This window comes from Colletotrichum navitas (assembly GCF_030913465.1).
Source record: "Colletotrichum navitas strain CBS 125086 chromosome Unknown LY79scaffold_33, whole genome shotgun sequence".
NCBI classification, from domain to species: Eukaryota; Fungi; Ascomycota; class Sordariomycetes; order Glomerellales; family Glomerellaceae; genus Colletotrichum; species Colletotrichum navitas.
The window spans coordinates 225,804-251,627 of NW_026850579.1; the positions used below are offsets into that span (position 1 = coordinate 225,804).

The 25,824-nt window shown below is 55.6% G+C and overlaps 6 protein-coding genes across 6 annotated transcripts; 1 reads left to right on the forward strand and 5 right to left on the reverse strand.

Annotated features, from left to right (window-relative positions):
• Positions 1–335: 335 nt before the first annotated feature.
• On the reverse strand, positions 336–1,727 carry LY79DRAFT_590634 (vesicle coat protein; the record flags this gene model as incomplete). The annotated part of the gene is made up of 1 exon (XM_060561180.1): positions 336–1,727. The coding sequence occupies one exon, from the start codon at positions 1,725–1,727 to the stop codon at positions 336–338; it is 1,392 nt and encodes a 463-aa protein (XP_060413709.1).
• A 9,610-nt stretch (positions 1,728–11,337) lies between these two features.
• Positions 11,338–12,897, reverse strand: LY79DRAFT_516536 (protein-tyrosine phosphatase; the record flags this gene model as incomplete). Its single annotated transcript, XM_060554829.1, has 2 exons — positions 11,338–12,353; positions 12,423–12,897. 2 exons carry the CDS (start codon positions 12,895–12,897, stop codon positions 11,338–11,340), a joined length of 1,491 nt encoding a protein of 496 aa, XP_060413710.1.
• Positions 12,898–15,362: 2,465 nt separating this feature from the next.
• Positions 15,363–15,979, reverse strand: LY79DRAFT_224933 (uncharacterized protein). The gene has a single exon (XM_060551632.1). It carries the CDS (start codon positions 15,864–15,866, stop codon positions 15,396–15,398), a length of 471 nt encoding a protein of 156 aa, XP_060413711.1. The 5' UTR covers positions 15,867–15,979; the 3' UTR covers positions 15,363–15,395.
• Positions 15,964–18,185, reverse strand: LY79DRAFT_224962 (regulator of chromosome condensation 1/beta-lactamase-inhibitor protein II). Its single transcript, XM_060551633.1, has one exon. The coding sequence runs from the start codon at positions 17,928–17,930 to the stop codon at positions 16,092–16,094; it is 1,839 nt and encodes a 612-aa protein (XP_060413712.1). The 5' UTR covers positions 17,931–18,185; the 3' UTR covers positions 15,964–16,091.
• Positions 18,186–18,279: 94 nt separating this feature from the next.
• LY79DRAFT_555426 (Sec34-like family protein) lies at positions 18,280–21,171 on the forward strand. The gene is made up of 5 exons (XM_060557927.1): positions 18,280–18,568; positions 18,635–18,939; positions 18,990–19,329; positions 19,386–20,324; positions 20,374–21,171. Exons 1-5 carry the CDS (start codon positions 18,458–18,460, stop codon positions 20,965–20,967), a joined length of 2,289 nt encoding a protein of 762 aa, XP_060413713.1. The 5' UTR covers positions 18,280–18,457; the 3' UTR covers positions 20,968–21,171.
• Positions 21,172–24,539: 3,368 nt separating this feature from the next.
• Positions 24,540–25,406, reverse strand: LY79DRAFT_555433 (uncharacterized protein). Its single transcript, XM_060557928.1, has one exon. The coding sequence runs from the start codon at positions 25,105–25,107 to the stop codon at positions 24,916–24,918; it is 192 nt and encodes a 63-aa protein (XP_060413714.1). The 5' UTR covers positions 25,108–25,406; the 3' UTR covers positions 24,540–24,915.
• Between the last annotated feature and the right edge of the window lie 418 nt (positions 25,407–25,824).

Here is a 25,824-nt window from a genome sequence, read left to right on the forward strand (position 1 = left end):
GCTAATGCAGAAAGTCATGGCGCAATGTGAGATGACGTTCATCTCAACGGGGGGTATATCCGTCTCTCCTTTCGCAAAACTCTCCTTCCCATCTTCTCATCTCCATTTCAACCAGCAAGCAAAGATGATTATTGATTGTCATTATTGTTGCCGCTTGTTGGTTCGAGGATGTTCTCGCACGGTGCAACACGTGTTCTGGCCGAACCTGCCAGAGCACGCATGCAGATGTGCATTGATACCCCTCCTCCCCAGAGGGTAGGTCTTCCCCATCTCGTGTCCATGAGATGTCAGTGGGACAATATGTTGTAAACGTATATGTGCAGCCACCAGAGTGGTTAGGAGCTTAGTACAACACCGAGCTCAAGCATGAGCTTGACAAACTTGGCATGAAGCTCGATGAAGAAATCGGGCATACCGACGAGCTCAGCAAGGCCGCGGGCCTTGAGCGAGACCCCCCCAGGACCGCCACCCATTCGCCTTGAGAAGCCGCCGCCTCCAGTGAGAAAGCTGCTGCCACCACGGTCAGGTCCCTCTCTATCCGGTCTGGTCACCATGGGATAAGAGCTGTGGTGTTGCGGGCCTCCCACGGGGCTAGCCTCGGCTGCCTTCTCGGCTTCGGCTTCCGCCAACTGCTGGATCCATGACGCAAGATCACGGAAGGCGGCAGCCATAAATCCAAATGTTTTCATAGCAAGACGCTCCTTGTGCGTGCTCAGGGCAAGGAAGGCATATACTCGCTTGTGTCCTCTAGCGTGCATATCCGGGATGCGGAAAATGTAAGCCGTCGTGTACCCGTTAACTGGGTCTCCGAAGAAGATAGGACCACCAGACGCTGCCGCCCCAGCGCTATGCGTCGTGACGAAGGCAGGCATATTGCTGGACTGTGGCGAGGCACTCGGCGTAGGATTTGCGGGCGCACGAGGAAGAGTCTCCAGCGAGAGGGTGCGCAGGCACGAGGATCGCACGATTGAGAAGGAGGACGGGATGAGTGGCTCGTGGGTCGAGGTATAGTCGAGGTAGTGGGTATGACTTGTGTGTCTCCCCGAGGAGATGCTCGATCGCGTCGTGGAGGAGCCCGTTGCTCTTCGGTGCATTCGTCCTGGTTGACTTTCTCCGTCGGTATCGCTAGCAGACGAGGCTGGCGGCGATGCCTGCCCGTATACTCTCGCATATGGTGCGCGAGTGCGCAAGGTAGGGCCACGCTCGGCCTTCATGTCGGCCTTGTCCTTGCTACCCTGTCGTTGCGGTAGCGTTAACGCACAATTCTCGCATGGGCCGGCGCGCTTCGTAACGTATTCGTCGTAGGTTCTGCGGAAACTCGAGTCGCGTCGTGGCTGCGGTTGCTGCTCTGATAGGCGGCGGGGGCTTTCGGGTGGGGTCTCGATGGCTGAGGGCGACAGTGGCGAAGCCGGGGAGTTGGCGGCGGACGCACGAAGAATGGCGGCGCGCTGAACCTGAGCTTCGTTCTCAGAGGTGGGCATAGACGAGCTGCGATGGGGGTTGAGGTGCATTTGGCGCAGCGCATCGGTCATGGCCACTGTCTGGTTCAGAGATGCAGCAGTCGTTGGGACGCTGGTCCGGGGTCGGAGTTGATCCTGGTCGGCATAACCGGCAGGGCCATCATCGAAGCATGTGGTGCATGGGACGGGCAGGCCCTCGGTGACCATCAGCGGGGTCGGGCCGTGTTGGTCGCAGTAGTGAGCGAGGCATAGCTGGAGGCCGGTCATTAGTGACTGCGTATTTGGTGGTTGAGGCATTGCTGCACTATGTTCGCCAGGAGTGGCGAGTGTGTCCTCAAACGACGGGACGCGCATCGTGAGAAAAGACGGCGAGCGACCTTGGCGGAACGGGGGAGAGACAATGACAAGGACAATAACAACAAGGACAAAGTCTTGCGCAGCAAGGGGGAGCAAATGGTGTTCTCAAAAAACAAGAGCAGACATGACGGTGTGTGAGAAGAAGAGTAGATGAAGGATGGCGGTGCAGCTTATCCTCGGGCGGACGGGGGACGGGATATAGAAGGGCACGACGGTAGAGTAAGATACGAGTGGTGGCAGGCGCCCATGGGTAGAGACGTATGTGTGACAGAGACAGGGAGGGTAGTTGTGAGAAAGCATGGAGGAGGCCATGGCGGCGTAGTCTCCCTTTCTTATGGTCAGTCTGAAGGGGGTCTGGGTGGTGGTGAATGGGTTTGGGCATGGGAATGGGGGAGGACAAGAGATGGAAGGGGCTAATTAGAAAACGGGATATTGCGGTGTTCGGACATGGGAGAAGATTGGGATGGGATGAGAAAGTTGGGCAAGGCGAGGCCGGTTGCAACAGGCAGGGCCCCGGTCGTGGGGATGCTTTCCTGATTGCCGGTGTCTCGTGTCTGGTTTGTCTGAGTGTCTGGGAGGACGGGGAAGACGGAGAGGATGGGCATGTGCACTGATATGCGGGAAGCGGTGAGGCGGTGAGCGAGCGGCTGTCGCCAATTACACAAAGGCAGACGGACGGGCAGGCTTGACGGCCGGGGACAGCAAGACACTGCAGTCGAGATTGGCTGCTGGTCCGGGGAAACTGGACTTTTTGGGGGGAGGATAAGGTGGTACCGCCGGGCGAGAGAAGCAATGGGTAGACAGAATTACAGGAAAAAGCAAACTCACTATCGACGTCATGACGTATCCCCTTCTCCCCGGGCCGTATCCGGATCTTGTTTGTTTTCGCCAATAAAAAGCTGAGCGCAATCAAGCAGAAGCCTCCGGAAGGGGGGAAGAGAAAAGAAAGGCAGCCGTGAGGCAATCAACAAGGATTCTGAGAAGTGATACACCTCGTTTATGGGGTGGGGCGGCGACTATCAGCCACGCGGGGCGACGGGAAAAGTAGTCGAGTGGTGAGTGAAAATCCAAAGTATGGAAGAAGGCGGATGCAAGTTATACGAGGGGTTAAGAACGAAAAGATCAAAGTTGGTACTTGGAGAAACGAGTTGTATGGATGCAATGGTAATAATAAGTTGTGTGCGGTGTGTGTGTGTGTGTGTGTGTGTGTGTGTGGATGGGTGGGTGGGTGTGGGTGTGTTTCTTTGAAGAGAGCGAGTAACGGAGAAGAGGAAAGAAAGCAAATGAAAGTGACGAGAGTGAGTGAGTGAGTGTATGTGTGTGTGTGTGTGTGTGTGTGTGTGTGTGTGTGTGTGTGTGTGTGTGTGTGTGTGTGTGTGTGTGTGTGTGTGTAAGAGAGGCAGAGAGCAAAGTGGGTGTGTGTTAATAAGTGGGTGTGGGTGGTGCGGATGCAGCAACAACGATCTAATGCAAGTGTGACTGAGACGGGGTGGTCGAAGGGGGGGAGGAACGAGGAGGACGAGGACGAGGAGGAGGAGAAGGGTGTTGACGGCGAGGACGAAGGCAAACGGTGAGGAAACCAAAGATCAAAACCAGAAGCGACTCGATGGCGCGTGAGAGAGATGACAGACAGAGAAGTTCCTGCCGGGAACGCTAATAAGAAAGCAGCCCCGGGCTAAACAGCAACGATGGGCGGGGATCCCGGGAAGTACAGGCTCGTGTCGTATGAGAGTAGAGTGGAAATCTCCGGCCGGATGCGATGCAATGCTGGCACTGGCGAGCTTTGGACCGCCTTTGGGATAGGATGAGCCTGTCTGGTAAGCAGTCGATGATGCTGGCCAACCGCATGTAGTCAGTCGGGTACTGTATGTACCAAGGGTGGTGGTACCCACGGCCAGACTGACGGGAGCTGGTGAACGGCGCACAAGGGGTCGCTTCTACCGACAGTGATATAGAGTCTCGGTGATTACAGCCTGAATAAATAAATCAATCAATGATAATAATGATGATAATAAAAATGCGAGAGACGGCTGACTACCTTGGTATTGTGGGATGGCGCGGTCATCGCCGGTCACTGTCACGGGCACTAGTAATGAGTCGATGTTGAGTGGCTGAAGACCACGAGGGAGCAATTAAAAAATAAAAAATAAAAAGATGAAGAACCTCAACGGACCCTGCGACGACGGCAAGGTCGACCCAGGGACTTTTCCGAGCATCCAGCGGGCCACGCCGCGTAGTGAAGGTATACTATAATAATAATAATAATAATAAAAAAAGAACCCCTCCGCAACACGATGTTGTGGTTTGGCCAATTTGTCTGCATGTACCATCGTGGGCTTCGGCTACGTAGGTACCTCTTTTACCTCCGTACCGGTAATGCCCTTTCACCATTACAACTTTGATGGCGGGTCATGGCCGAGTATTCGGGACGGGCTGGCACTTGGGAGGGCGGAACTTGAGCACAACTACGATTGGCCACCTGCGATCGACCGGGGTGGAGGAAATGCGACGTGAAGAAATGGCAGCGAGAATAAGCCAATAAATGAAAAGCAGATGAAGGGAACGACGTCGTGGGACGACCTGGACGCTACGGGGCTGGGCTGTTGACTCGGAGGATCCGCCCTGGCGACAAGGCAGGCCCACGTCTCGTTGTTGTCTTCGACCTTGTCGTCGTTGTCGTCGTCGTTGTCGGGCTTGTCTCGTCGTCGCGTGCCGGTGGGGGCGGCTGAAGCCTTGCTAGGAGAGGGGCGGGATCCAGGATGTTTGGATGGAGACGATTGAATTCTTTGTAGGTAAGCAGTTGTTCCGTACTCCGTAGCGGTGCGCTAGCTTCGAAAAGAGGTTCGGTGTGGAGGAGGAGGGGTCGCAGCGACGAGAGACGGCCGAAAATGCGAGCGGTTGATTCATTTCGTATTAGACATGGTTTTGGACGTTAGTCGTACAGACAGTACTACTAGTATGTACGCAGGTTATACACCCATGCCACCATGGGCCGCCGTTCTGCTGCGACGGTTCCGCACATGGGCAATGGGCGGATTCGTTCGTTGTTCGTGAACCATCAGAAACATTCCAGGCATTACACGACATTGAGTTTGGGCACAGGACAGGGCCAAGCGTTCCGGCATCCGGATTGGTGATCCGCAAGGCAGTTCGAGACCGACCTTCCAATAACACACCAGTAGGCTCGGAGCATTTTGCGGGCACTTGGGCAATCATGAGATCAGCAACGCCGGATTACATACATAGACTAGGCAGTATTCCCGGCCCCAAGTGGTGCTCCGCCGGATGTACAGATATCATCAGGGATGATCAGGGACTGACTTACTTGGCTTCTCCCAGTTCCAATGCACTAGTGCACAGTATGTTCCGGGCCGAGGAGCCCAAGAGCCCAAGGAGCCCCACCCGGTTTAGCTTACCTACACTTACACGAGTATTTCTTCTCTGAAAGTCAGTTGCCCGAACCTCACCTACGGTACTTCCTAGAGGGTACTGTACTTGGTAGGGGGCCAAAACTCGACGCAACCGCACGCAGACCCCCCCTGACAAGACTGACGCACGCACGCAGACCCCTGTCGGATGGATACCTACGACGTTAAGCAAAGACCCAGTTGAAGCGTCAGTGGCAGGCCTTAGCCAGGATGTGACGAGGTGCGTCCACGTCTTCCAGAAGCATTCCAGCGGGTGGGCCTTGGGGAGACCAAGACCAGGAACGTGTGCACGGCCATCGGTGAGGTGCAGAACGGTGGCACAGACAGGGCAGAAGCAAAGGGGGCGATTGTCTAGCTTCGGCCCCCCGGCCTGTGCCACTGAAAAAGCTGGAATTGCTCGCAGAGTCTTGCGGACGCGAGACGAGGCCAAGTAGTGGATGGCGGAGACATAACCCGATGGTGGTCTCGCTGAGAAACGAAAGGTCGGACGGAAACGAGAGCGACATGCGAGTTACTAATCAAGCCGCCCCAATGTTGCCCCCAATATAAGAAACGGCTGTTGGTGAGAAGCACAGAAAGAAAGCGAGGGCGGGACGGGGCGACAAAGGGAACGAGAGACTCTTCGGCCTTCCTTAGCGTCATGCTCGTGACCCGGGTCCCGTCTCATAGTCGTACAGCATGTACGTGTGTACCTACCTACCGGTACGTGCTACCTAAGGTTGTTGTTATTGGCATTGCTCCTTCTCTCTCAAGCGTCGAGCTCGTGCACCAACCAGTCTGGGGTTCGGTTTTGCACGAGGGAGAATTGGGAAGGAGGGGGGACGAAGTAATGTGGGTCCCTCCGTGCCCGATCCTCCACTATGCCCCGGTTTTTCCTTCCATCGCACATGCCTTTTGTCGGTCATTTTCCAGCGTACGTAAATGGAAACTACGCACCAAGCAAGGTTCTGGCGCGGCCGCATAGGTAGTCCCAGGTGTCCGGTCACCGCAAGATTCCGTCTCGCAAGGTACCGTAGGCAGGTGGTAGGTACCTCCACCGCTAGCTCGCCTGACAGCCAGCCTTCCGCAGCCCCTTCGTTGTCACTGCTCCCTCCTTCCTTGCCCATCGTCATGCTGTGAGAAAACACGGCAGGCAGGGTCTGTTGTCGGCCTCCCCTCGCTTCGCCTCACATGTTGACTCTAACCGTACCGGGCAAAACTCAACGCCTAGCAGCATTTTCCCTTTTTCCTTGTTTACTGCGTACCTACCTGCTTTTCGGAAACAATACCGGTAGTGCTATGGGCTAGCGCCGTGTTCCTTGACTCGTTCGGCTGCAAAAGGACATGATATTTTACGTATCAAAACACCAGATGAGAGAGCGCACGCAGTCATCTCCGAACGCCGTACAACGGGACATGCTGCTTCTTGCAAACTCAATCCAGCCATCTCGACCCTCCTGCTCATCGGTTCCATCTACTCTCGGATCCGTTGTTCGTCGTCTTACCCCGGTTTCATCCCCAATCCACTGCTCACCAGCAGCGGCCACGACAGCAGACATGTGATTGAATCTTCGACCCCATTGCCCAGGGGCCAGCTTCAGCTTGGCCGACTGACTCTGTTCCCCAGCTTGGCCAACGCTGGGCCGCCCGAGCTTGAGCTACCCATGGAACCCAGAGAAACATCGTGTCTCTCTCTGCCCACAGCACCCATTGCTCCCTGCACTGCTACGGCGGCGGTGTAGGCCTGACCTGCAGCAACACAACAACACCGCCGCCTTCATGGAAAGCAACCGCCGACGACCCCAGGGTCGCTTCCGTCCGTGTGCGCCCCTATTCTACTAAGCAGTGCCACATTCACGCCATTCTCTTGACGAGTCTGTGTATCGCTTCCAGCACTGGCCCTCTCAACCCATCTTCGCTACTATAACTTGCTGTCGAGGGTCCCGATACGACAGAGTGCAAAAGCTTCTGGGTGCCTCAGATCCTTCTGAAAGGCACTGGAAATCATATGCGCGTCACAAAGTAGCGCCCAGACCCTACTTCCACATGCCTCGCCCGACAGTCATATCCTGCCGACTGCGTTTCCCCGGATCTCGTGGGCTTTTTTTTTTTTCTTTCTCCTTTTTTGCCGGACAAGTCACGGCCGTCTTGCTTATCTCTCTTTATGCTTTCGGTCATCTGCAAATCAGCAAACCACCAGGCATCCATCCGACAGTAATCGTATCGACTCGGCCTCCATGTTTCCCCAAACTCGGGCTGCCTCGTTTCCCTCGTCTCACCTCCAGACTCAACCGTGACTCAACACTAGCATTCCAACACATATCTAGGCACCTCTCGACAACCCTAACCTGCACAGCGGATCGTGGCCTCTAGTATTACCCATGTAGTATGGAGCCTCGTCCTCCTTTTGCCCCAATGCAGCCTCGCTTCTACCCTCGACTGCCGCCCGTTGGGCCACTCCGTTTCACCCACACTACTTCCTGTGTATCCACACGCGCACACACATACCTGCACTGCCGTCCCCAGACCAAACGTACCGGCGACCTTGCATTGGAGGAAGCGCTCGTTTTCTGGGACAAGCGCTGTTGACCCCGCCGCGGTGAGGGCTTGGTTACAGATCCTGCATGATGGTTAGTCTGGACGCTTGACCTGACTGAGCTCAAGCTCCATGAACCAGCGCTCGCGGAAAACATTGTCTGCCACCCAGACGTGGGAGGTTTGCACAAGCTTACATATTGTGTCAATATCCCGTCTGTAGGCGGCTTGTACAAGTCTCGAACAGGAGCCACTCGTTTTTCTCTCGGCTAGCAACTTTTCTTGCTCTGGCATTCATTTACGCCCGCTCCTTATTCAACAAGCTGTATCACGCATTCCAGCTACGCAACTACTTCCGTCGTCTTTGACTAAGGATCTTCGACGTGTTGTTAGTCATGCACCGCCTCCTCGAGGATAATCCCTTGGTATCGCCAGACCGGAACAGAGAAATTTCCCGTTTGGGCTTTGCAACCCTGCAGCTCCCGATACAGCTTTACCATGTGTTCGGCCCCGCTCTCGGTGAGCGTGCTGGTCGCCAGCGCACAGATGTGTGTGTCCATTGCGACACAACGTCCGGACGGCGCATGTGATTCGGCGTCGACTTACACATGACGGCCGCATCCACTACATGATCAGTACCAGACCAGAAACCTTAACGTCTTGCCCGAACTCTGAAGCATAGCGCTGGAAGGTCTGCACGCATTGCAACGGCTGAATCGCCGCGGCCTCGAAAGAATAGCCGGTTGCGCCCCTACCCCAGTATCACCATTCTACGCCGGCTACTTCGCCAAATCTGGGGTTGTTGAGAAGTTCCTTATTTGCTGGTTCATCCCGTCTCCATCAATCCAGCCCCCTTTGCTGCTGCGTTAAGTTGCGCTGGACTTCACTTCCAACTACCCCGACATGCTCCGTGCTCGCCCTGCCGTGTAACGACGGCACAGAATGTCACTACAGGAAGCCCACAATTTCCACTTCCTATTCAAGGCCGCTTAAGTTGCCGGTTGTACTGATACTTGCCGAGGCACAGCCTCCAGAGAGTTAACTCTCGCGAAGAGTTGAACGATAGTCAGCTGTACACTACTCGTCCCGTGCAAAATCACACGTTGAAGGAGGGTATTCATTATTCGCTGTTTCATAAGGCCCAGGAAGAGCGGGCCAAGGTCGGATCTGCTCCGTTTCTGACTGACTCTAATAATGCATGAGAGATGTTAATTGCGCTTTCACGGCATCCAAAACACCGGAGTACCAGGCCCTACCCGCCCTTGATTAGCCGCGCCGGTCCGAAGGACCCCGCCACCACACACACCCATGCGTATATACATACATACGCATACGCGTATATCATATCAGATCATCCCAAGGCCCCGCTTCATCTCATCTATTCCCCTTCCGTTCATGAAACCTGCCCAGGAGGTTAGAAATATTTGTGACCTAGCGTCAATCGCGCCGATAGCCTGACCTTGGGGTCAAGTCTCCACTGTATTCCATGACAGGAAAATGAACCGACGGTTCGTAGACCTCGGTGTACTTTTACCGAATATGCCTGTCTCTCCATGACCGTTCCAGCCAACCAGGCGTCGGTTTGACAAGGGCATCACCACTCCTCGTCCCCATAACGAGGGTTGCAATCCCAGTAAGACAAGCCTTGTTCGTGGACTTCGATTTATCCGCTTCGCCCTTTCACCAGAGTTGATCAGCGGTGTTCGGTCTCTTGATACATGGGTCTAGGAGATCGCCGGCGATCCACCATGACGCGAAATTATCTTCAACGCCCGTTGAAGACATCCAGCAAACGTCACGGACAACATACGATTTTCTCCATCAGCGATTGGTTGCGCGGCGCAGGACTAACCCGCCTCATTACTGCCATTTGGCCAACGGAACGCAGTCATCTGAGCAGGCCTCTCAGGTACGGCACACACGTTTAGTAGCCAATCAAAGAAGGCAGAGAACAACGTACAGGACGGCAGACCCAGACGTCCTTCCACATACACTGCACCTGGCTGACCATCCTGGCTCGAAATCTCACACCGAGACGGGAGTCCCCGGAACCGGTCAGCGGGTATGGGATGGGCCATGTGCCATCCATCACATATTAATAGTGACGATGTATGTTGTGTCACTTTTGTCACTTACACGCCTCCATAATGCCCGGGGTTCGGTGACGGTGTAAAGACGAGTGTCGCCCTTTTGACGTTTGAGAGGAGAGGAACAAGGGAATAATCCCTGCCGGGACGAGGGCGCGCAGCCTAAATCGGCCCGAGTCCTCTGGACGGGCAAATAAAAGGTTACGTTGATTGTAGGCTTCGCCGTGGGAATTATCATGTGCTCTATTACGGCCGGTCCAGCAATCCTCGTCAGGAGTGCTACCTCCAACTGAATCAGTATCACCGCCTCGCAAAGCTGTTGTCGAGCCAGATGCCCCCCCCCCTTCCCCTGCCCTTCCCTTCCTTTGAGGCCCGCGGGACTGGGTATGAGCCGGTCTGTCGGGCCGCGCGGGTCGTTCTTTGGTTTAGGGAGGGACCTGCCCCCCGTCAATTTCTTCTCTGTCGCCGAGCAGCCGATGTCCGGTCATTCCCTCGTCTGCGTTGCTCAGAATGACATCATCGTCGGCGAGGAGAGTTACGGCGCATCTGCGTCACGAGCCAATTGTCTCTCTCTCTCTCTCTCTCTCTCCGCGAAGTGAAGTGTGTCTTTGGTGGCCGAGGACCTTCATCTCAGACGGGACTGCGATTTTCCGGCCACGGATCTTGAATTCAGGTTCGGGGCAGGGATCCTGATGCGCTAGAGTTGCCTCCGCGCGCTGATGAGCTGGCTCTCATCTCCTTTCGCAATATTCTTTGGGCCCGGTAGGGACGATGTGAAAAGGTAGACTTCCTCCTAAAAGGGGGGGGGGGGAGGCTGCTCTACGCGAGTCTACTACGTGTTCAATCCAGTGGATGAGGCCATATGATGGTACCGCGGCACTCCGACGTCACAGGGCAGAATGATAGGGAAACAGTCGTCCTCCAGATGGGGGATGGGGGAGAGAAGCCTTTGCCAGCTGTCTCGCTCCTTCGATGAGTCTCCCTCTCTTATCTTCTACGCAACCACGCACCTCACCCTCACCCTAAGTGGACGAAGGAACGTTTGTGTCAAAAAGGCCACTCTTCCCGGGCCATGCGTCGACTCCTGCCGTTCCGCTCTGCGTGAAGGCGTGGCCCAAACTTTATTCCCACAACAACTAATCTTCATCTCTCGGCGGGAGGGGGCTCCTCATGAAACCCCCTCGGGATATCCTCAAACCCGTCCTTGGTATACGCGTGCCAACCACCCCATCGTGGTCATATAAACCACAAGCCCAAGTCGTGGGCATGTATATGCTGTCCACCCTTGGATGCCTCATCTCAATGCTGCCCCCCTCCCTAAACTAAAACAAAAAGTATAAAAACAACGCCTGTCGATGCTGCTTGCTTTGGTACATGATGTTAAGGTTACAAATTCCATGCCGCCACAGTCTCTCGAGCAATCATGGGTATGCGCGTCTATCTGCCCCTTGGCAAGCCTCCCGAATGTCAAGGGTTGCTCAGGATGTCTCGTCAGTCAGTCAATGGCTCCTCGACCTCGGCTTCGACCTCGAGCCTCTTAGCCGCGGGCTCGCTGTCGCCGTCGCTGTCCTCGACGTCGTACTTTTCCTGCCACAGCTTGCGTAACACTTGGTAAAGGAACAAGTACTGCGACTCGGCCTGGACCATGCTGCGGCGCTGCTCGCGCAGGGTGTCGACGGTCGCGAAGATGAGATCGTCGCCCTCGGCGTCACCGTCGTAATCTTCGAGCGCACCTTCGTCTAGCTCGCGCATCAGGTGTTCCAGCGTGATAAAGGTCCCTGTGCGCCCGACGCCCGCACTGCAGTGGATGATGCGCGGGTTCTCCGGTGTCGTGTTGTACTCGCGCGACAGGCGCATGAGCGCCAGGAAGCTCGCGAGGTCGTCGACGGCGGGGACACCGAAGTCGGGCCACTTGGTGTAAAGAAGGTGCCAGATCACGCGGTCCTCCTCTTCGTCGCCGGCGCGCAACAGAAGCTTACGGACCTCGATCGCACCGTCCTCCAAAACGGTGAGCGAATCGAAGGTCAGCGTGGCGCTCCAGCCGTCGTTCCAGCCGTCCATCTCGTTTAGCGCCCAGGGCCCTTGTGTCTCGTCCAGCGGCAGGTAAGGGAAGCACTTGACCTGGTGATTCTCGAAAAAGCTTGTAAGCTGGACGATGACAACTGGGGACGTGAGCTGCTCCGCAACCATGCGCCAGACAAAGTCGACCGAGGCCTCGGTTGGGCCCTGCATCGCAATGTAGCGCAAGGGAGGGAGGTCCTTGTTTGAGGGCGAGGAGAGAGATACCGTCGATGCGTTAACGTAGTCGAGCTCCTCGGCGGGCACGCGCAGCTTGATGCGGTTGTGGTTCCAGGGCTTGATGTTGAAGTAGCGATCCTGCACGCCCCTGCGCAGGTCCGTCTGTTTGTAAGAGCCCCATTTCGTGGACTCGTCGGCATCGGGGGCAAGGCCAGCCGCCAGGCGTTCGCGCTCCAGCCAGACAAGCTCCTGGAACTTGTTTTCTAGATCTGCAGGAAAACCAGCAGTTAGTTCCCGCCTTGCGCCCCTACGTCTTCGAGGCGGCGGAGGTTTCGTACCTGGTACCGAAAGGTCAAGGAAAGCTGGGATCCTCGGTTTGGGCCTGGTGCTTTCCTGACTGTTCTTTCCCGACGAGGACGCCGCAGAGTCGTCCTTGCTGCCGCTTCCGCTCCCGCTTCCGCTCCCGCTTCCCCCGCTGTCCTTCTGTCTCGACGATGCCGGGGAGGAGGTGATGCCGTCGTGGGAAACGATAGCGGGCGGCGGCGGAGACTGCGGCAGGGAGGCAGCGGGAGGTGACCGCGCGCGCTTGGCTGGGCTGCGGAGGTGGAGGCTGCGGAAGGCGGACTTACGCAATCCGGGCTTGGTCGGGGTCGGAGACCTGCCACCGGTGACGGTGACGGTGGTGGTAGTGGAGGGGAAGATCTGCTGGGGGGGTTGTTCGTCGACGACGTTTCGGGAGGGGGGGCCCTTGACGTCTGTCGTGGAGATTGTTGGAATCTTTGGTTTCCTGCGGAATTTGGGGAGGTGGTCCATCTTTGGGAATTCGCAGCAACAAAGGCTGCTGTCGCACGAAACGTGACGTTGGAGTGTAACCAGACCGAACTTAATGCAGTGGGGGGGTGGCCGAGGAAGCGAAATACGACAAAGGTAAGGGAAGGTAGGATAAGACTTGGCGACGGCGAGTTTGGCGACGATAAGGTGCCGAGTGTCGGGCAGCGTAGAAAGAAAGGTTGGTTATGCAGGCTGGAATGTCGTCAAATTCTTGGGGCGCAGAGGAAGGGCAAGGCGGCAAGTTGCAAGAAGGCCCTTTACTTCTTTGGACCAAGTGTGGCCCGGCAAGACGGCGAGCTGCAGCCAGCGAGTAGTAATTCAGGTTAAGCGCGGTATTGGGGCAAAGAATGTCGGAGTGTCGACGGGGGATCCGGTCGTTGGTAGGTATGTAGCTGTTGGCCAAGTTGAGGATTTCGAAGGGAGGGAGGGAAGAGCGAAGGGGCGAGCGCAAATGTGGCTGGCTGCAGTACCTATGGATTGCGGCAGGGAGGAGAGAGCGCAGGCCTTGGAGTGGCTGGCTGCGAATATATTTGTGGTCTGTTGGTGAGATAGAAAAGAAACGAGAACAGCGAGGGTCGGAACGAAACGTGGAAATATGAAGCAGTACCGTTCCACACGATCTCAAGTGGTCGCATGGATGGACCTCGGGGCATGTACCGTGTGGGCCTCTGCTTGTTCGCGTCACGAGTCGAGACTTGATTGTGTCACTCGGAGGGCACGTGCTGACGGTTGCTGCCCGTTAGGTAGATAGGGTGAGTCAAGCCAAAGTGTGTATGCAGTGTGAAGGACCCAAGTTCCAGGCCGGAATGTCGAATTCGAGGGGAATTAGAAAAAGAAGAGAGAAGAGGGCAGAGCAAACGGATGACTACCCAGGTACGTAAACTAAGTAAGGCAAGGTGGACGGGAAGGAGGGGGCTCGTGATAAGAAATTGCCACGGTTACAAAAATGGTAGAAATTTTTGATTATGACACTAAAAAAAGGGCGGGTATCGACGATCCAGAATCTCTATTTTTTTTTTTCTTTTCTTCTTCTCCTCCCCTCCCTTCTCGTGGGCATGGCACCATCGCACCGCGATGGAGCGCGTCGGCGGAGGGCCAAGAAAGGGTGGGGGAAAAAGAAATGTCAAGAGGAGAAAGGTGGGGGAAGAAGTGTGAGTGTCAAGATGAGGCTGTCCAGTACCGTACGGGCGGGTGATATCGAGTGGGAAGAAGAAAAAGGGGGGGGGGGGGGGGGGGGCAGGAACCAAGAGGAAGGGAATAGGAGGTGACGGTATATTCGTAAATGTTGGGAAGTTTTCTTGCTTTGCTCTGCTTCCGCGCCGAGAACACAGGGAAACTGGAGGCAACGTCGAGGCTCCGGATGATTGGGCGACAAGGTCGCTCTGGTTAGACTAGCTGGACTAGCTGGACTCGATGGAACGCGATCGTATACCCATCTATGGCTGTCTCCGGAGGACAGGGGGAGGGGGGGCCAGGGCAGGGATGGTGATATTCTGGGTGTTGGATGAGAGTGGATGGATGGATGATGAGAGAGAAGGATGTGGATGGATATGAGAGTTCGCCTGTCTACCGTAATCTCGGGGCAGAGTGCACGGATGCTTCTCTTGTCCGGGTACGTGTACCTGCGTAGATGCATTCGTCAGATAGCTACGGAACCTACCCTGGTTTCCTACAGAAAGGCACACCACGTTCCCATGTAACTTCAACCAAGGTATTTACAGATACGAATAATCCAAGCAGGTATTCGTATACGTACCTGCCTACCTACCTAGGCTGGGGGTGTGTGGCATGGTGGGTTTTGAGTTGGATGCGCAAGGGAAGGCTAGGTTATTTATTTAGCCTCCGCCTGTCGCCGCGTCCCGAGGAGCTGGAAGTCCACCTGGGCACTGAGGCTGCTGCTTGCTTGCTTGCTTGCTTGCTTGCTTGCTGCAGAATAGGGCAGTCCATATAGATGGGTGCATCCTGGACACCCCGGGCCTTCGAGACGGGGAAAAGGGGCCCGACGGTTGAACGTCGGCACCGCCGCGGAAGCCATCTGGAATCGCCACGGGCCGGCCATGCATGCCTGCGCCAGATGCTCATGCCACCACTCCGTTCTTTCGGGTAGTTCCTGTTTACCTACCTACCTACAGACAGTGCTTACCCAGAGACCCACGCCCAAGAAGACTTTCAATTCTACTGCCATTGCCACTGCCACTGCCACTGCCACTGCCACTGCCACTGCCACACTGCCACACTGCCACACTGGCATGCCACTACGACGGCACCCATCAAGAATGCCAAACGCCTCCTCCCACACGTGGTTGCATTGTATCTCACAGTACCCCTGGGCAGGTCCCCCACCTGACAGTACATACCTACCTACCTACCTACCTACCTACTACCTCTTCATACCTACTCAGGTAGGAAGCTAGGAGAGAGGTACCGTCAGTCGTTCCCGCCTCCCTTTGCTTATATTAATTCACATACTAATTTACAAATTATGTGCTCGTTTCAGTCGTCATTCGTCGTGTCCCATCCGTTCGGCACGCGTGACCACGCCACCGAGACACCCCGGGCAAGAGCAGATGATAGGCGACCAAGTCCGCCAGCGCTGGCTCCCCTACCGCGTACTGCAGTGTGCACTTCCCGACCCGAGCGATGTTGTCCCGTCCCGTCCAGGTCCTGTCCAGGATCATGCGCACACAAAGGGTCGCTTTCGCGTCTCGAACCGCTGCCAAGCCGACGACGCACTTCAGATGATTCACGTCTTGTGCCAGGCCTAGGCCACGCCACAAAAGGATGCGGCACGCAACCCCGTGGACAGATGCCGAGCAATAGGAGTAGAATTGTTCTTTGCCCGCCGAGATTCGACAGCGTCGCCGTGCGATAACAAGACGACGACATACCTGACGCTGCGTGAGAACACCCCCGGCCCATCGACGAGAGCCCCTCCCCTGCGGCTCGCTCATCTCGGCCTGTGCCCGGAAAGCCCTACATCCTTCCCTGAACACCCCTCCCCCCTCTCTCTGTCTCCCTCTCGTTCTTTATAAGTTTACAAGACCATATCCTTACAATATCCTCCTGGGATACCTAATAGTACAGCATCCTCCCTCGCTCCTGACTTAGTAGAGCTCACTGATTCTCTTCCCGTTCCATGGTGAAACAAACATAGTTGCCAGCCTAGTGCGTCCAGATTACACCGCCGAGTAGGCAGCCGTCACGAACCGCCCGCACTCGACCTTTTGCTCCAGAGTGACCTTCCTACCCTTGCCGTCCTTGCCGAGTCGGACGGTCTGTCGGGGTGTGAGCTGGAACCGGTGCACCTCACCCGTGCGGCCCATGAGCGCGTCGCCCACTCCCCCGTCCAGCACGCCGATGTAGCTCGGCGTGTTCAGGTTGGAGCGCTTGCCCGTGCCGAGCTGGTAGTGCTCGTTGCCGCCCCAGAAAAGCACGTCGGAGCCCCAGTTGGTGTCGTTGGCGGAGCTGCGCGTCGTGGCGCCAGTCCGCGTGACGTTGTCCATCGTCGCTGACGCGTGCGTGCTCCCCACGCTGATGTTGGACAACCGGATCGGCGCCATCATGTTCTTCTTCTCGTCGAACTCGAAGAGCGACGAGAGCGCCTTGACCTTGACAGGCCCGGGCGTGATGTGCGTCCACTTGCCCGTGCCGAGGGTGCCGTAGACGCCCTGGCCGCACGCCCAGAAGTCTGCCGTGACCCTTGGCATGCGGCGGGCCGGCGCGAAGTCCTTGCTGGCGATCTCGTTGCCCTTTTCCGTTGCGTCCACGGTGAAGAAGGTATTGTTTCCTCCGGCGGCGATGGATGTGATCTTCGGGATGAGTCCAGTGTTTGCGTAGAGCTTGCCTGTGGGCAGGAGAGACGGCGCGTCGACGTTCTGGTAGGTCGACTCCGCCGGCAGCCCAAGTTGGCCGTATGTGTTGTCGCCAAAAGTGAAGAGCTTGCCATCCTTGGTCAGGGCAACGGAGTGGAAGTCGCCGGCGGCGATCTTGGCGACGTTGAAGCCCGAGAGGCCGGTGATCTCATGCGGCTGGTCGTAAGGCCCCGCCGGGCGCGAGGTCCAGCTCAGGCCTGGCACGCCCATCTGGCCCTTGGAAGGGAACTCCGCTGTGCTGGCGGCGGCTGAGAAGACGCGTCCCTTTGAGGACAGCAGCAGGCTGTGCTGCAGGCCGCTGCTGATGTCGGTGATCTTCTCGCCCCAGCCCAGGTTCTTAGGCGTCAGGTCTCTGACCTTGACGGACTCTGAGCCACCCGAGCTCCAAAAGGGGATCCAGGACGACGACGATTGCTGCGGCTGTTGCAGCGACTTTGATCCGGGAGTCAGACCGCTGCGCGACGCTGGGACCGAGTATACCGATCCGCTGGATGAAAGGGCGATGATTCGATCGTTGGAGATGGCAATCTTGGAAATGTCCTTGCCCTTGAGCGTCTCAACCGGCGAGGGGTCGGTGTTCGAGAAGCCCAGGCCCCATTGCACGAGATCGCCCTTCTCAGTGACGGCGGCGCCGAAATCCTGGCACAGCTTGATGTCCCTTAAGAGCTTCCCGTCAAAATACTTGATCCTCCTCGGCTGTTTGATGACGGTCTCCTTGGATTGCGGGTCGACCACCTTGCCCACGTTGGAGCCCCAAGCGTAGACGCCGGGGTTCTCCCAGCTCTGCTTGACCTGAAGATGCTGAGAGCTAATGAGATCGCGGTTCTCCTCCTTTGACAGCGCCTCCTTTCTTGCCTTCTCGAACTCGATCTCGGCCTTTTGGTACTTTGTCTTGCGGTGCTCGGCTTCCTTCTCCTCACTGGGGCTAAAGAACTGCTTGAAGGGCCCGTTGAAGTAATCGTCGGCGTAGTACAAACCACCCGCAGTTCCCGCCGTCAGGAGCAAGGCGGTGGCCTTTCCGAAGCCCGACTTCTCACCAGTTCGGCGGGGACCGGAGCTGGCATGACGACGAGCCACAGCGGCGCATCTCTGAGCTGTGAGAGACGCGCCGGCGTGGCGCGTAGCTGTCCTGCAAGCCTTCATGCTTTATTATTTTTGTTCTTATGACCCGAGTGAAGAAGCGATTGGAAAGGTAACTGGTGAGGATGAGAAACTTCGGTATGAGAGCCTTAAACCACAGTTGGTAAGTTGAACCACATGAGTATAGGTAAGGTGGTGGTGGTGGTGAGGTACAACCAAGGTCGTGAGGTCATGCACGAAAACTAAAACTTCGATTCGTCCAGCACTAAGTCTGTCTAGACTACTCCGTACTCCGTATACTACCTAGACTGTGAGAGGGACCCCTGACGTTGCAGGGACCGTGCGCCCCGCGGCGGATGAGCATGGCGGACCCCACTTTCGCAGCTCCAGCCGGCCGCAGTTGGGGCCAATGATTTCCCGCCCAGTTAGGTACCGTACGCGAGGTAAGAGCTGGCTGGCTGAGCTGTCCTATAGCCTACTACTACACGGACCGGCGGGCGGTTTTGGTGGGAACATCGACCAGCGCCAGACTCGACAGGACCTCTTTTGCGCCAGAGCTCTCCTCACCCACGCCGCCGAGGCCAGCCGCGATGTACGACGACTCCTGGTACAGCTTCGTGCCAGATGTGGCTAAAAAAGCCGCATCGGCCGCCCAGGGAACCACTCACCGTCGCAAAGAGTCGCTGTTGCAGCAGTCCAACGTGAGCTCCAAATCCCGCCCGCCGTCTCCCTCGCGAGTAGCCTGCTGACGAAGGCTATCATGACAGGGCATTCTACAAGCCTCCAATGCACCACGAGCTCTTAATGAGATCTTTGAAGGGGTCGAGGATCGCAACACCCCTCCCGAGGCGACTGTGCTCCGCCGTGCGAGCTCATACTCTGACTTCTACCACGTCGTCAGAGCTCAACTGGCAAAGGACGAGCAGAAGAAGAGGCGCAGGCGGAGGAGGGACAAGACATGGGACGCGCTGGACATTGCGGCCGACATTCCCGACTCCCAGGAGACGGGCCCTCACCACGTCCTCGGCCTGCATGGGGAGGAGCTGCTCGAGGCCAGTCAGCAGGAGTATCTGTCAGTTCGCCCTGCTTGCTGTGGAGGGGAGGCGCTAACCCTCAGGTTAGGCTCTATAAAGACCAACTTACGCTCACTGAACGACATCTCAATACGCTCATTGACGACACAGACGAAGCGCTGAAGCTCTTGACCACGCTATCCGAGTCGTTCCAGTCCGTGGAGGCGCAGACGAGCTCCTTCCAGTCTCGGTGTGAGGATCTCTTATCTGAGCAGCACCGACTCGAAAAGCTGGCGGACGAAGTCGGCACCGATCTCCATTTCTACGCATACCTCGATAATGTATCCAGGCGGCTCAATGCTCCTGGTGCCGGGCGGCTCGTTGACGATGACTCCTTCACCGAGATTCTGAGAAACCTGGACTCCTGCATAGGCTTCATGTCGCAACACGTAGGTGCTTCTGCTGCACGCTTGGGGACTGATGCTGACGAATGATGCGATGCCAGACCGATTACCGCGATGCCGAGTCGTACCTTGCTCGTTACGAAGCCCTGCTCACAAAGGCACTTCATCTTCTCGAGGTTGGCTTCACCAATCGCTTGGATACCATATCATCCGAGATCTCTGGCCAGATTGTGGGAACAAAGTCAGAGGCCACTCGTCATGCGGTAGCGTACGGTCGTTTTGAAGAGATGATCCTCGATTCGTACTCCCTCATCCCCAATATCCACCAGGTAGCCCGCAGCGTGTATGATCAATACGGCCTTCCAATCACCGGCATTGCCAAGGACATCTACTCCAACACCACAAGCAACCTCTTCAGCTCTTATTTTGGCGTTCGGGACCGTGACCTGAAGCCTATTGTGCAGCATGATCAAGACGAGTTCAAAAAGGAGATCAAGGACCTATCTGTTGAGACGGCCTCGAGGAACTACATCAAGCAGAGCTTTGAACGCGCTTTCAACGAGGCCAACCTGTTTGTCAAGGTATTTGGTCTGGATCTGCAGTGGAGCTCTGATCCAAACTCAGCCTACGGGGTCCTCAAGTCTAACCAGAGGTCTCTCGTCAATCCGGCAAACCTTGTGCAGATAGCTGCCAACCTGCAGTCTGCGTTACAAACAGCAGACTTGGACACCATCTGCAGTGTTGTGGGATGGCTGACCAACGAGTACCTGGTCCTGGACTACGACGATGAGGAATCGCCGTTCGCTCGCCAGTGCCGGGAGCTCAGCGCCAGGCTGCTTGCCGAGCATCTTTGGGTCTTCACAGATAGTGCGTTCGAGGCAGAGATCACGAAGACGGTCTCGAAGGCCGTTGTCAAAGATGAAGCCCTCACAATTGAGCCTGTTGTTAATGGCGTCTCTTCCTCGAACGCCTTCCCCCCTGTCAAGCAGGCACTCGATCTTCTCTCCAAATACGACCAAGCCATGCCCAAGGAACGAAGCGTATGTTGTATGAGCCTTGAACTTGCCTTCCAAATCTGACATTTAGTAGCAAAAGAACAGCCAGGTCATCTTCAAGATCATGCGGGAAACCATTCAGGTCCTGCAGCGTGCAGAGGCCCGCATGAAGTCCATCAGAGCCGGCACGGATTCTGATTTGTTCATGGTCAAGAATCTGCTCATCATCAAGAACGAGCTTGTGTCCCTCGAAATCGGCGACATCCGCGGCGACGCCGCAGCCATGCAACACTTCGGTCACATCTGGGACAACCTGAGCCCCCAGAGCTGGGTGGGTTTCGTCAGCAACATCATTGGCGGTTCCCTCTGGTCGCGCGGCACGCCGCAGCAGCCATCCGTCACGGCCAAGACACTGACGGTCGAGGACATGAGCGAGCAGCTGGACGAGCTGCTGAGGCAGTCCATCGTGGCCTTCACCCAGCGCTGGGGAAAGCTGATAAACGATGCCAGCGCCCGGAAGCCGGGTGTGAAGCCAATCGGCAAGGTCGAGAAGGAGCTAGATGAGGTGCTGCAGCGGGCCTTCAGCAACCAGCCCGAGGTTATTGTGAAGTTGAAGGAGGCTATCCAGATTAACGCGCAGGCACAAGAGGCAGCTCAAGAGGAAAAGAAGGGAATCAAGCGGTACTAGCAGGTTGGAGGCCGGCGATGATCTGCGATCGATGTGCAGAACCTACCATGTTGTAAACGTATGCTTTGCTGCTAGATGAGTGGCCGGGTATTATGAGATCGAAAAATGACGACTGAATAATGACTCTTAGACAGCAAGATATAACATGCACTTTGAGTTTCTTTGGAGCATGCATACGCTAGGGTATGTTCTGATCGTACGGTATGACTTCCATCGTCCATGGCGGCAATGCCACTCTTATACACCTTCTTGCACCATTTCTGTAGACAATGAAGCCAACGTCATTGACTCGGTCAGTTGGTCATCGATGGGTCCTATGCCTACATCACCGGGGGGGTTTTTTTTCTTGGGGGTTTTTTTTTTTTTTTTTTTTTTTTGTATGGCGACATAGCAACACCGTTCCACGATTGCTTCCGCGGCGACTCGGGCCCCAACCCCCATGGATTCCATCACTCCTACTAAAAAGAGAAACCCATGCCGGGTGAAGCATCACAGCATGGGGCTACCCCGAATATCTGACTGCGCTGCGAGCTCGCCATCGCTGTCTTATAGACCATGTCAACCTAATTGGTCTCGTTTCTGAGGTGGGGATCAAACTTTTCCATAGAGGTTCCTTCACAGCTCTGCAGGGTTGATGCGGTCGAACTCGCCGTTGGAGAGCGGGATGGAGCAATGCTTCGGCTCATACGTCAGGATTTGGATTATTCGGGGCGGTGTGACGACGCGGTAGCTCGCCGCGATAGAACGATCAAATTATCGGACCCGGATGTCGAGATATTGTCAAGCCAGCAACTCCGACAGTGGCTAGGTATGGTGGTTTTGCATCCAGCTGGGAAGTTGAGGCAATATCAAGTATCCTTGACAGGCAGTGCTCGACACCTGAGAGTATGTGAGCAACAAAAGTCTCGCCATAGTCTCTCATAGTGTCTAGTGTCGGAAATTGACCTGTTTCTATCATTTTGAGAAAAGGTCTTCTTGTCCTGAATGGTGCGTACGAAGTGGCAACAGGCGCTAAGCTAGGGAATGGGGCACCAGATAATCTCAACGAGAGAACACCAGTTCCCACTCTCTCTTGACACGCTTCAAGTGATAAAAATGCCATCAATATACGGGCTACGGTTTCGTAGCGACTACAACAATAGAGAGTGACCTGGTTTCTCGATGTATTGGACGCCGTGAGCCCAGCATCCAGCATACACGGCTACTGCATTGGCTTCATTGAAAGACACGACCTTTGGGGGGGAGGGGGGATGTGAGTTTATGCAAGAGGGAGTGCTGGCTCCAGCGTCAGTCCTCCTCCGCCTGCCTGGCCTGTGCCAGAACTGCGTGAATATCGCTGAAAGAGAAAAGACATGAGCTCTAATCAGGCGGTTTTAGCACTTAGGTGTCGTTGTTTCGACGTCCCGTCTGCTGTGCATGGCGGCTAAATGACCGGGGAACAGGGGCCGACGAGGACCCAGATGAACACTGGGAAATGGAGAACAATCAAAGCAGTTGGGAGCAGTCGGCAACGATGTTGCAGCGGCCCCTGACACTTTCACACGCGATCGTGACCCACAGAGCTAATATCAAATGCCACTCGACCCATGAATAGAGTGGTCTCGAAAACAGTCCGCGGTGAGCCATATAGCCATAACACGCGCCTGAATATATCTAGCAGCGTGCTGAACGGGGACCAAACATTTAAAGCACCCACTAACACGAGACTTTCAGCACCAGCTAAGGCATGATAGGTTCTTCCAGAGAACGCCATGGAAGTTTTCAGACGGCAACTAATTTTTTCCCCCTATGTTAGCCAAGCCTATAGGACCATAGCATGGTCAGGCTCTTCCACTCCGCCAATGGGTCCGGTGTAACTTCGAACCCACCCCTTGTCGCGTGCGGGCCAGAGAGGGATCCCACTCATATCGTTGTCAATCGGGAACAAGGAACTGAAGATGCCCCCCGTGTTGCTCAGGTGAAACCTGATAATGTGCCCGCCCTCTGCCGTTGCCGAGGAAGGTGTATGTACAGTTTACGATCATGGCACTCAACCTCTCACCAACACTGCTGTGTAGGTTACGAATTGGAACAAGGGGGGTTGCATCTTTCACACCGCCGCGCAAGGTGGTGACTTCGTGCCAGCCGGCGGTTCCGGACAAACTTATACTCCTGTTTCGACGACTTTCTCCGATAAGGTTCTACTCCATCCAATGAGACAAGCCGTTGTTGTTTGGCGATAGATTCGCAAAGGGTGGCTAAGCGTAATAGGCCACCAGAAAAAAAAAAGTAAACAAACAAGCGAGCAAGCAGGTTTCTTTGCGTCGCCGCCGTAAGGGGAGACCAACTATAGATGGTAGACTTCGAGGACGCACGCTTGTGAGATAGCTCTCTTGCTTACTACCGAGGTCATGTCAAAGTTACTGTCGAGGGCGGATAGCACTCGAGATAGGCTCATCAGTGTTCGGCCCTGCTCTGTGGCAGTGGGCCAACCGTCTTCACCGAAACGGCACGCTTCCCGTGTATCCCCACCAGGCTCGGCCCTACCAATGACGCTCGTTGACTGAGGCAGTCCCATTGCGTGTCTTCAAGTTTAATCTTCAAAGTCTATTTGTCATGGTGGCTTGGCCGTCAAACGTTGACAGATGCTTGAGGCGTATGTAGTCACATAAGAACCAGCCCGAGCTTGCTCCGTACTAATTCGCAAACATCTCACGTGCTCTTGTATGTAACCAGGCCGTAAGGACATTAGGGGGGCAAATGGATCCTGGAGAAGGATGCGCGGCTCCTAAATCGCATCGCCTACATCGCGCAAGACGGGTTTCCCTTCCACGCTAGGGCTGAACACGCGAGGGAACACGGGGCGTGTCGGCCAAGATGCACTCCCCTCCATTTCGAGCTGCGTGATGTCCGAGTTCCTGGGCAAGCAGATCCACATCGATGGCGGAATTGGCGTGGTGACAGGTGTCAGAATGGATATGGCAGATCTCTATTATGCTAAGATGCGAAAACATCGCCACGACAATGGGAATCAGCAACATTGCGCAGGAGTGTCTAGATCGTGAATTTGTCAAAAGGCGATTAGTCCCGCTCCCCTGGGCGCCCTCGATGGCAAGTGGCAAGTGGCTGCTGAGATAGCCGATCAGGGGAATGAGACGAGGACGCGCCGAGACCCTGCGCTAAGGGTACTCTGTGTGCCTCCGATTCACACGAACGATGCGGCTCGCAGAGATCGGGAGGCGAAGTTTGTTTCGGAGGGACCCGAGGGGAGCGGCTGATTGGCCAGAAACATCTCTGCTTGCCGAACACATGGTCGGACTCCGTCGCTCGGCCGTGGGCGAAAATTTCTCCACGCGGCGGGCCGTCTAGTTTCTTTTGTTCGGCACCGCCCGAACTGCCTGGCCGGCCCCATTAAAGCCGACTACAGCCTACCGTATCCTCTCAGCAGATTCGTACAGCGCACTGACCACAAACTAGGCCTATTTCGAAAGGCGGTCAGCCAACCTAGCCACCCACCCACCCACCTAACCCTAACCCTTGCCACCAAACTTGCTGCTGACGTTGACTAGCCCCTGCATTTGCCACATCTAGATCCCTGTTTCTGCCAGCCCGCTTACCCCTTTCCAGTAGCCCGTGGTCAGTGCGCTGTACGAATCTGCTGAGAGGATACGGTATTCATTCCCAAGGACTTCCAGACAGACCGCCAGACAGCTTGTAACCTGGAACTTGTTGCAAGGACCATGGAGGATTCGTAGACAGTCAGGGATGCGTAATGCCGAGGCAGACCTGCCGCGTTTTCCGTCAGAAGGGGACGTCGTAGAAGTGTACGAAAATACCTACTTACCTACTTACTCTTCTTACTCTTCGCTAGACCATGATAGAGGGCGGGACTGCAGCGGTGCATGAACGAGGTTGTCATGCGTGGACGGAAACGGGAACCGATGATGATCTTCGCATGCTCGGCATTGGTCAGGTAGGCAAGCCAACAGCGGGGCGGCAACGAATGGATGGAAGGCTATGACATAAGGTCAGCAGGATGTTCTTCCTGCCACCCGGACGGAGTTGAATCAGGCAGTGACGTAGCCACTGCAGGGTCGGCCTGCCGATCGGCTTTGCAATCATGGACGTGAGGGGTCGGCACTGACGAATGATATGTGGCATATGGAGACGGAACAAGGTCCGAACTCTTGGATTGGATAGGGATCAAACCTCAGAACCTAGCTTGACAGAAAATGGAGGCTTAAGGGTTTTTAGGGGTCCGATGGAGGGGGGTGGGGGCGTGTTCCTGAGAAAAGCCAGTAGAGAATCATGAACTTGGCATAGATGATTATCCGGTCGGCAAGGAGAAAGTTGGAAGTTGCGGCGATGAGCCCGATACAGGTGACTTAGTCGTGAGCAGGATGCCGACACGCGACTTGGGACTGCAGCTTTTTCTACAGGGGGGTGTGTAGGGGTTTTTTCTTTCTTTTTTTTTGGGGGGGGGGGAGGCGGTGTTGTTTTTTTTAACATAAAAATGAGCAAAAAAAAAAAAAAAACCCCACCCAATAAAAGAAAAGAAAGAAAAAAAACCCCCATAAAAAAATCATGTGTATTATATTGTCCTCCTTGTCGAATCGGCGATGGATGTTGGTCGATATTGATTTGTGGTCATTAACAGTGAAACGGCCAGCCAACTTGGTAGGTTTGGCATGAACCGTTGACGGACGAGGCGACGGGAGCTTCGATGACACAGCAAATTCAAGATCGCCGCTTACGGAATGCGGGTTCGGTCTAGATGTGTCGCGGACCGTTTGGTACTCAATGATTGGCTGCACCAGAGGGTCCCCGGCCCCGAGGGCTCTCTGTCGACGAATGATTTTGAGGGAATGCAACATTCAT